The sequence below is a fragment of the Myotis davidii genome, unplaced genomic scaffold (genome assembly GCF_000327345.1).
Source record: "Myotis davidii unplaced genomic scaffold, ASM32734v1 scaffold109, whole genome shotgun sequence".
Lineage (NCBI taxonomy): Eukaryota > Metazoa > Chordata > Mammalia > Chiroptera > Vespertilionidae > Myotis > Myotis davidii.
Window position 1 is genome coordinate 1,062,443 of NW_006300368.1, and position 10,378 is coordinate 1,072,820.

The 10,378-nt window shown below is 55.3% G+C and overlaps 1 protein-coding gene across 1 annotated transcript in view; it reads right to left on the reverse strand.

Annotated features, from left to right (window-relative positions):
• Positions 1 to 7,939: 7,939 nt before the first annotated feature.
• The window catches only part of KIF18B (kinesin family member 18B), a 22,021-nt gene continuing 19,582 nt past the window's right edge, over positions 7,940 to 10,378 (reverse strand). The window contains exons 12-13 of the mRNA XM_006776885.2: positions 9,312 to 9,401; positions 7,940 to 8,856 (exon numbers count right to left, since the gene is read on the reverse strand). Of these exons, the coding sequence (XP_006776948.1) occupies positions 8,766 to 8,856; positions 9,312 to 9,401 (181 nt within the window). The 3' untranslated portion in view covers positions 7,940 to 8,765. The remainder of the gene's footprint in view (positions 8,857 to 9,311; positions 9,402 to 10,378) is intronic.

Below are 10,378 nucleotides of genomic sequence, written 5' to 3' on the forward strand. Positions count from 1 at the left end.
TTCCTGCTTTCTTCCCACTCCCAGGAGTTCTGGGGCTGTGGACTGAAATTGTCTGGAGCAGCGATCGCCAACCGATAGTCTGCGGACCACGAGTGGTGCGTGAGGTCCAAAAGGTTGGTGACCGCTGGTCTGGAGGGTCAATTGAGGCCTCTCTCTAGCAGTGGGGGACGATGAAAGGAACTTGGGAGTCCTGATAGGGCAAGAGGAGGCAGGCACTGCACTCTCTGGCCCTTTCCCTGCCTCATTCTCACAGGGCTCACCCTTCCGTGCCCAGCTTCCCTGCACCCCCTCCCAGAGCCCAGGCCTTGACAGCTCCACAAAGCAGTTATGAATGAGCTGGCTGTCCCTACTCCCATCTTTGTTCCTGTAATACCCTGTTTCCCTGGCCACCCCTCACCTCACTCTCACACTGGAGATTTATCTCCTTCGAGTTCCCACACATCAGGTTGAGAAGTTGGGGAAAGGCCTCTAGGGGTAGGTGAGTTTGGGAACCCATGAGCCACTGCTTCCAAACTGGGAACCTGGGACTGGGCCTGGGCCCTGTTGCCCCTTGAGACTTCAAATCCATCTACCCTTTTTACTCTGGCCCTGCAGGGTCAGCACCCCACCCAGGACCCCCACCCATCCGTGTCCTTGGACTTCTGGGAAGTGGGCAGCCTTCTTCCCACCCCCACTCTGCCTGCTGCCCATGCCTGGGCCTCTGATCCCTTTTGCTGGGCACTTGCTGAATGGAGCCTTGTTCTCCGCCGCCGGTGAGGGCGCCGAGCAGCGAGGGCAGCCCGCAGGGGGCTGTGCTGCTTCTATCCCAGGATGCCAGGCTGTTAGGCAGGGTGCAGCCCAAGCCCCCGCTCAAAGAGCTTCTCGGAAAGCATCTGACGGGTCTGGAGTGGAGCGGGAAGCAGGCTCTGTGCCCACCCCTGACCATTGTGTCTGTGCCAAGGTGAGTCATTCAGTGGGCATGAGGGGAAGGCCCTGGGGTGGCCAACCCAGCACGGCCAGGTCTCCAGCTCTGCAGACAAGGCCTGGGTGCTCGCCCCCTCCCCAGCTCTTAGAGGCCCCGAAGCTGGGACTCACGGGGGGAAACCCGGCATGCAGCCTATAACATGCCCCCGTGAAAAGCATCTTCCCCAGCATCCTCTGTGTGAGTCTCCGCACAGAGAGACCCCAGGGCTTAAGCAGTTTCATGGCGAGGGAATCCCGAAGGGGGTGCTAGTGACTTTTGACCTTGTCGTGGATGGAGGAGCTGGGGAAGATGAGGGTTTCTTAAAGGAAGAGCAAGACTGGGGACAAAACCTTGTATCCACTCTCCTCTCTGTAGCTAGGAGCAGCTGCGTTTCCAGCTTGCTGGGCCAGGCACAGCATGTAGCCTCCTCTTCTTGTGCAAGTGAAATCTAGTTGAAATGAGCACGGAGCAGTCCTAAAGGGAGAAGGCCTAACAAGAGCAGGAAGTGCTCGTCAGTGTCGCCCAGTGAATCCTACCTGTGTGTGGAGAGCAGCTACAGTGTTGGGACAGGTTCAAGCCTTGGACTAGTGGTTCTCAACCTTCTGGCCCTTTAAATACAGTTCCTCATGTTGTGCCCCAGCCATAAAATTATTTTCATTGCTACTTCATAACTGTAATGTTGCTACTGTTATGAATCGTCATGTAAATATCTGATATGCAGGATGGTCTTAGGCGACGCCTGTGAAAGGATCATTCGACCGCCAAAGGGGTCGCGACCCACAGGTTGAGAACCGCTGGAAGGCATGGTCCTCTCATGGCCATGTGCAAGTCCCTGCTTGGAGGGACCTATGGTTCGAACCTGTGGTCCCACGTGGCTGAGTGATATGGGCTGCAGGAGGTGCAGCAAGTAAACAAAGCTTGATCAGGTGCGTGTAATTGAGTAGATTCGATACCCGCGAGAACATTGTAAACATCTCAACCATGCCGTTACTTTGCCTCGTGGAATCTGACTATAAAATAAAGACTCTGCTTGCAGGCTGTGGTGCTGTCTCTTCATTAGAGAGGGCAGCGTCCCCCTAGCCCAGCCGTGGGCAAACTACGGCCCGCGGGCCGAATCCGGCCCATTTGAAATGAATAAAACTAAAAAAAAAAAAAAAAGACTGTACCCTTTTATGTAATGATGTTTACTTTGAATTTATATTAGTTCACACAAACACTCCATCCATGCTTTTGTTCTGGCCCTCCGGTCCAGTTTAAGAACCCATTGTGGCCCTCGAGTCAAAAAGTTTGCCCACCCCTGCCCTAGCCCCAGCTTTATTCTCTTGTCTGTCTTCTCCATCCTTCACCACCCCCTCTCAGGTTCACCCATGGCTGTGCTGGGTTGGCACATACATCATCATTTTAAGAGCTGTATGGTTTTCCTCTATATGCATTAATTTAACCAAGTCCTATTGTTAGACAGTTGTGTTGTCTCTCTCTCCCCCCGCCCCCTCTCTCTCTACGCTATGATGCACATCTGCCCCAGGCAGAAACAGCTCCCAGCCTCCACTGCTATTTGCATCCTCCTGGACTGGCTCAGGTCCCATCTGCATGGTGTTTCCTCTCCTGCTTCACCAACCTGAGGGCCTCAACATCTAAAGCCTCAGGCCAATCGCTAGACCAACTTCTTCACTAGGCAGCAGAAAGCTGTGGGCCATGGGGAGAGGATGCCCGAGTGAGTACCCCTCCACAGGGCCTTCAGCCAAGCCATGCCCCACTTCAGGTTGAAGTAGATATAAGATGACCTTCTATCCCTGCACCCCCACCCGTGTCATAAATCTGTCAAGACGCCCACCTGCCTACAGGGCCCACATGTCTCGCAGGACAGGCCAACACTACACCTGGCCTCAACCCACACACGAGGCACCCAGTATTTTCCAGATTTGCCAACCTCTAATTCAAGTGGCTGCTTTGCCACTAGACTGCGCCCACCGGCTCCGCTGGAGCCCCTGCCGCTCTCCCAGTACCCACACAGAATGGTGGGCAGCAAGTGTAGGTGGGATGAAGAGAGTGTGGGTCTCTCTGGCTGACTCCTTGCGCACCACTCAGTGTGTCCGTTCCCTGACCCATCTCTGAGGAAGGGAACCGGCCCTGGTGGCCACTAGATGGCAGTGCTCAGCTTACCAGGTCTGGAGGCCGAGAAAGCTGGGCTCACCCAGCGGTATCACCCCTTTTTCCCCCCCAAGTTGCCTCTGATGCCCTCTAAGAGAGTGTGGGTCTCTCTGGCTGACTCCTTGCGCACCACTCAGTGTGTCCGTTCCCTGACCCATCTCTGAGGAAGGGAACCGGCCCTGGTGGCCACTAGATGGCAGTGCTCAGCTTACCAGGTCTGGAGGCCGAGAAAGCTGGGCTCACCCAGCGGTATCACCCCTTTTTCCCCCCCAAGTTGCCTCTGATGCCCTCTATAGAGACTTAAGGTCCCGTCTCTGAGTCTCCACTTCCACAACTAACATGGGACTAGCCATACTCACTGCTAAGGTAGTTGTGAGGATAAAATCGGTGAAAGCCGGAGGATGCAGCAGGTGCTTGATAAATCACAGCTCCCAGCTGAAACTGGTTTGGCTTAGTGGATAGAGCGTTGGCCTGAGGACTGAAAGGTCCCGGGTTCGATTCCGGTCAAGGGCATGTACCTGGGTTGCGGGCACATCCCCAGTAGGAGATGTGCAGGAGGCAGCTGATCGATGTTTCTAACTCTCTATCTCTCTCCCTTCCTCTCTGTAAAAAAATCAATAAAAAATATTTTTAAAAAACCACAGCTCCCATTTAATAACACCTGCTAGGTCAGTGGTTGGCAAACTGCGGCTCGCGAGCCACATGTGGCTCGCGAGCCGCAGTTTGCTGACCACTGTGGTGATTTATATATCTACATGTTAGCACATGTGTGATGGGGTGGGCCCAGATTGGAAGCTGAGTCCACCGCGGGGAGGGGCTGCCATGTCCTGTTCACCTCATGTTGGTGGAGCAGGGACAGTGTGTCCCCACCCCCAACACAGGCAGTTAGTTGGCGGTGTGGACAGGACGCAGGTGGCAGCAGCCAGTGAGGACAGGGTGGGAGTCAGCACCATTTGCCCTGGCTTTGGGTTTGCCAGGGGACACGTGTCAGCTATCTCCAACCGCCCAGGAGGAACTCAGAGTAGAGGCTGTCTCCCAGTCTTTCTGGCCTCCCTGACTCCTCCATCCTTGCCCTTCCCCAGCCCAACTGTGTCCTGGGGTGGGGCTCTTCTGTACCTCAGCCTGCTTCCTGAGGAGAAGGGCCACGTCTTCCCCCGTGGATGGGGGCTTCCGAATGCTAGGGCCTGGGATCAGACTGGGAGCACCTTAAGGATAGGTCTGCTTCCCCTGCAGACTAAGGTACCCACAGGACAGGAGCCACCCTTCTCCCTTGGGTGGGAGCTCCCTGATAGAAGAACCCGTGGTTCACTGTCAGCTGGATGCCCCTTGAGGGTAGAGGTTATCTCCTTCCAGTTGGAGGATGGCTGCCCCAGGCCAGGGTAGCTTCCTCTGCCATCCGCAGCCTATGCCCAGCTTCTAACCTCTGCGGGTTAGAAGCACCCAACTCCTGTGGCTGCAGGAGTCCTGGCTGCACCCCCCAGTCTCCTTCCCTTTCCTCTTCCCTGCCTCCTTTCAGCACGTCGTCATCTGAAGCATCATCAATTCACTCACCTGCACAGACCCAGGGGCCAGGCTGCTTCATGGGGGTTAATGAGCTCGGGCTCTTTCTTTCCCTTCTCCCCCTCCCAGCCAGGGCTCACTCCGGCCTCCCCCATCTCTCACCTCTAACCCCGAGACCCACTTTTTAATTGCTTCCTCCCCCTCCCCCATCTGCTCTGCTCCTTGCTCCCCTCCATCTCCCTGCCTGACTGCATCCCTCTGGGAGGGTGAAATGCGGGGACCAAATGTGTCCCCGCCTGGAGAGGGCTGGCAGGCAGTCTGTTATTTCCAATCCAGTGGTCCTCCAAATGGACAGGAGGAACCAGGGACCAGTGGCGGGAGGGCTGCGGTGAGCCGAGGGGAGCCCTTGTGGTGAGCTGGAAAGCAGTTCACAGGGCCTGAGGGGTGACTCTGGTCCCTTCTACTCCCAAAACCTCCATCCCAAACCCTCCTGGGTCCCCCTCCACAAAAGAACCACGGAGGAAGGGAAGACGGCCATGAACTAGGATGGCCCTGGGAACCGGGATCCCTCCAAACTTAGCCAAGGGTCAGGACCTTCCTGGGGGAACCTGGGGACAGACAAGCAGAAGTCTGGGAGGCAGGACTTCTGTGGGGGCCAAGCAGATGGCTGCAGGTGGCCAGGCCGAGAGGAGAAAGCCCAGTCCTCTCCCTTGGACAGGTCTCCACACGGATGCAGGGTTGGCTCACACTCAGGGACAGGAAGCAGTGCTGTTCTGAGGTCCATGAAGGGACCATGTCTTGGTCTCTGTGTCTGCAGCTCCTGGCACTGAGCGGGGTTCTCTGAACTGGGTAGGAGTTTGTGCCTCAGAGTGGGGTCCAGACCTGAGCTGCGGGGCCTGAGGTGGGAGTGAAGGGCCTGGGAGGAGAGTACTTCCAAACTCCCAGAAGTGGAATCAGGGGCTCTGCCCACATCACCGAGGTGGAAGAGGCAGGGAGAGGGACCTTAGGGCAGGCTGGGCCCGCAGTGGACCGGGGAGCCATCGATTGCCGTGTCTCACGGACGACACTCTTTATGTGAGAACAATCCAATCTCAGACTCTCGTCCCCGCCCACGGAGGTCAGCTGGGAGCTGGCTGTCAGCACACTGCTGCCCTCGGCACCTGCCAGCTCCCAGGAACCTGGGACCAGCCAGGCTGCCTTCTGGGGAGCGGGCACTCTCAGCCCGACCTCCTGTGATTGAGGGCAGGAGCCACACATGCTTAACTGCATCGGCAGAGTCTTTGTACATTTAATGGGCCACCCGAGGGCACATTTGCACCGCGGAGCCACAAATGTTTGCTGAGCGAATGGCCATCTGCAGAACAGTCTTGTCTAGAGTGACCTCTTGCACTTGCTTGAGCTGCCCCCAGCCCAAGTGATTTCTGCCTCGTACAGTGTGGGCTCTCCTGGCCTCGGTTGCCAGCGTCTGCCTTGCCTGTGCCTGCTGCCTCTGCACTTGCAGGGGTGGAGGTTGTGATCAAATGAGATAATATATGTGAGGGCCCCAGGAAAAGGGAAGTTATTCAATTTGAATCCAACCAGCACTCAGCAAGGCCTCCTAAGGTCACAGCACCATGCCAGCCTGCTGGGGGCTACAGATGTGAAGATGTGATGGCTTCTGTGGGAATCATGGAACACAGTGGGGGGAAAACTCATTAAGACTAATTGGAGAGGAGAAACCTCAGGCGTGCAGGAAAAAATGGTGCCTGTTCACTTCTAAAGGGAAGCAGCTTGGTGCCATGCAAAGGACCAGACCTCAGTTTGAATCCTGACGTGCCACTTGGTGCCTAATTCTGGGCATGCTTTTTTTTTTCCTTTTAAAAATATATCTTTATTGATTTCAGAGAGAAAGGCACAGGGAGAGACCTTTACAGACATCAATGATGAGAATCACTGATCAGCTGCCTCCTGCATGCCCTCTACTGGGGATCAAGCCCACATCCTGGGCATATGCCTTGACTGGGAATCTAACCATGACCTCCGGGTTCAAAGGTTGATGCTCAACCACAGAGCCATGATGGTCAGGCTGGGCATGTTTCGTTAGGACTCATAGGATCTCAAAGTTGTGTGAAGACGCCTGCAGCTGGTAGGAACTCAGAGTTCGGCTTTGTGTCCTCACCACTCCTCCAAAAAAGGAGGCAAAACCGAGCAGGGAGAAGCTCACCAGAGTGGAGGCACCCTCCCCAAACAGCGAGGACTCATTGGAAGTTAGCGGCATTATTTACACACCACTCACAATGTGCTAAATACCGTTAACATGCTTGTTTCCAGAAATGAGTTAAACATGGACTCCTGTAATTTTGTTTACACTATTAATTCATTCAGACAGCCATGTCTTCCCTGAGAGACAGAGGAAAACCTGTGTTGAACTGTCACAATCCAAGTGAGTAAAGAGGAAAGCCCCCATGAGGGTGGGGAGCGGGGCTTTGGGGAGCAAGTGGGAGGAAGGTTGCTCTGGGTTCAAGCCTGTTGGGACTTAGCCTGGAGCCCCACCTGAGACCTGGGGACCACTAAGATGCTCTCCCTGACTGTCCACAGGACTCCTAGCAGCCCACACCCACACTGGAGGACAGGCCAGGCCTGCAGGTGTCCCCGTGTCCTCACCCACCCGGGAGCAGACCTGAGGCTGCTGGAGGAAGCAGAGGGAAACGTTTTCCATCCTCAAAGTTTCTTGTGGTCTTACAGAGTGAAGGTGAGAAAGGGATGGTGTATTGCCATCCTACCTGAGTGTACAGAGAGAAACATACATCAAGGATAGAGATGGTTTATTAATCATTGTAACAAAAATATATCTATATATACATGTATATATGAGGAAATAATGGTTCAGAAGATATAAACCCAAGTATTCACAACTTTTATAGGTGGTAGTATTAAGGCTGAATTTCCCTTTCTTCTTTTTTAAAAAACTTAAATTCTTTATTGTTAAAAGTATTACGAGTCTCCTTTTTCCCCCATTGACCTCTCCCTGGCCGCTCCCAACCCCCCACCCTTTCTTCTTTTTTATTTTTTAAAATAATGGTGTTTTTTGTTGTTGTTAATCTTCACCCAAGGATTATGGGTGTTTTTTAAATTCATTTTTAGAGAGAGAGTAAGGAAGAGTGAAACATCGATTGGCTGCCTCTTGTACACACCTCAACTGGGGATCAAACCCACAATCTAGGTATGTGCCCTGACGGGGAATCAAACCCGCCACCTTTTGGTGTATAGGTCAACATTCCAACCAACTGAGCCAATGGGCCAGGGCTCCCTTTCTTCTTTACACTTCTTTTTACACTGAGTGTGTAGCCTGTTTACAATAAGGATAAAAACCATGAAGATGTCTTTATTTGGAAATCAAGGCACCACTGATCTTCGGCATCGTCACCAGCACTGTGGCTTTTGCTCCAGGCTCGGGGAATGGGGCTGAAGCTGTCCCTCCCTCAAAACCAGGAAGAGCCAAGCTGGGGCTCCGCACCAGGCCCCCTCCTCCTTGTCATCCCTCCTCCTCTGTCATCATTAGACAGAGCCCTGTGTTAGACTGGGAACAGGGAACAAAGACCTCCAGCCACCTGCCTGCAGGGAGGGTGTTATAAACTGGGGGGAAGGGGGGGCGGGGAGCACCTTTAAAATAGCAACACATTAACACTCACAAATGTATACATACATGCTGAGAAGCTGAATATAACAAGAGATTAGTAAGAGCGCGAGTAGCAGGACGAATGACTAGGAGAGGAGGGTGAGTGAAGGAAGAGGGTGTTGGCGTTCATTGCTCCAAGCTGAGGAAGGCAGGTCAGGTCCTGGTGCAGGCTGCTCCAGGATCCAAGAGGGGACAGCGGTCAGGACACCCTGGCAATGCATCTCCCGGCTGACAGCACTTCCCTAACCCTCATCCGTTCCCTCTGGGTCCAAAGGTTGCCAGGGCCGTGGGGACTGCAGGGGGCTCTGCAGGCCAGAGGGTGGGGGAGGCAGGGAGGAGGGAGACAAGTACGGCTTGGTCCCACCGTCTCTTCTTCCATCCCACCTCCCATCTCTCCTCAGGATTCCTGAGATGCTCGGAAGTATCCCAGGTCCTCGGGTCTCTGCCCACCTTGTCACTTCCTACTTCCTGTTTTCATCGGTCATGGTGGCTGAGACCATCCTGTTCCCAGTGCTAGTCACCAGGGGCAGTGAGGGACTCCGCCAGCCTCTTCAAGGTGCTGCTGGGGAGGCGAGCGATGCGGCTGCGGCGGGCGATGGAGGAACTGAGGGCAGAAGGAAGGAGGGAAGGCAGGAAGGTCACAGCTGTGCCCTGGACTACAGGTGGGGATGGGTGGGTGGATCTGGACCCCAACCTTTGAGCACCAACAAGTACTTCCAAGGCCAGATCTGAGGGACTGAGAGGGGTGGGGTGGGGAGCTTTGTGGGGTTTGGGAGGGAAGCAGAGGTGAGGGGCTGAGGAGTCCATTCCCTGGATTAACCAGTGAACACTAACGCCTCTCTAATGAAGAGGGGCCTGTGGCCTTTAACCAAAGGTGGCGGCTACCCTTCGCCTCTAGAATAGCAAGGCCAAGGGAACCTGTCAGATCCAGACGCTGGCCCTGCTTGCGGGACTCCCGCTACTGGCTCCAAGGTGTCCAGACACGTGGGGGCCTGCAGTTGGCCCGGGCACCCACTGCCCTGGTGAAAGCTTCTCCTCCCAGCACCTCCCGAGCCTCACCTCACAAGGCGCCTCTTCTTGCGGGCTGAGGTCGCAGGGAAGGAAAAGGCTGGCCTGGGGCCCTTCGTGGTGAACAGGGGCACGGGTCCGCTGAGGAAGGGGAGAGATGAAGGGAGGCAGGTCAGGAGGGAAACAGGAAAGGCTGCAGTTCCTCCTTCCTCCAGCCCCAGCTTGTGGGGTGGGGAGGTGGACAACATGACCTCCGAGGCTTCTTCCTCCTAAGAGGTGGGTTCTTGTCCCCGCCTCTCTCGGCCCGGGCTGACAGCTGAGTGACAGGCCTGTTCTGGGAGAACATCCAAGTGTCAGTTTCTGGTGCGTCCAGGGAACCGGAGTTCAAACGATTTCACCCTTCCACCTGCCCGCTTGGAGCTTGTCACCGAGAGGTGGTTCGGGCTGCGGGAGAGGTGGGGTGCGGCGGGCAGCCTGCCGCCCTTGGCCTCATACATCCAGGGTGTCTGCCGCTTGTTCTTGCCCTTGGACTGTCCTGAGCGGGTTGCTCTCCCCCTACCCTGACATGCGGTGGAAGGTGCGGGTAAGAGCTTCATCTTCTCCGAAAAACGCTGAATAACGTATCCCCGTATTCTGAGTATCCCCTCCTGGTTCCACATGCCAGGCTAGAGGGTAAAATCTGGGGGTGGCAGCGGCAGATAGAAGTATTTCTCAGGGGCACACAGAACTCCAATCGGGGCAAAGGACCCAAGTGATGCAGAGGAACAAAGGGCAGGACTGCCCTTGTGAATTCCTGCTCCCTGCTCACCCTCCCCAGGTGGGGGTCCCATTTGTAGCTACTCATGGGGTGCCACAACCGGCACAGAGCTGGCAGCTTCGAAATAAACAGACAAGGCAGGGCCCTGAGAGTAGCAATGCCTCCCTGAAACTGTATGCTCTGCCCTGCTGGGCCTAGGGAGTGACCTGATCAGACCAAAGGGACCCTCCCCAGGGGGGTCCCATTTGTAGCTACTCATGGGGTGCCACAACCGGCACAGAGCTGGCAGCTTCGAAATAAACAGACAAGGCAGGGCCCTGAGAGTAGCAATGCCTCCCTGAAACTGTATGCTCTGTGCTCT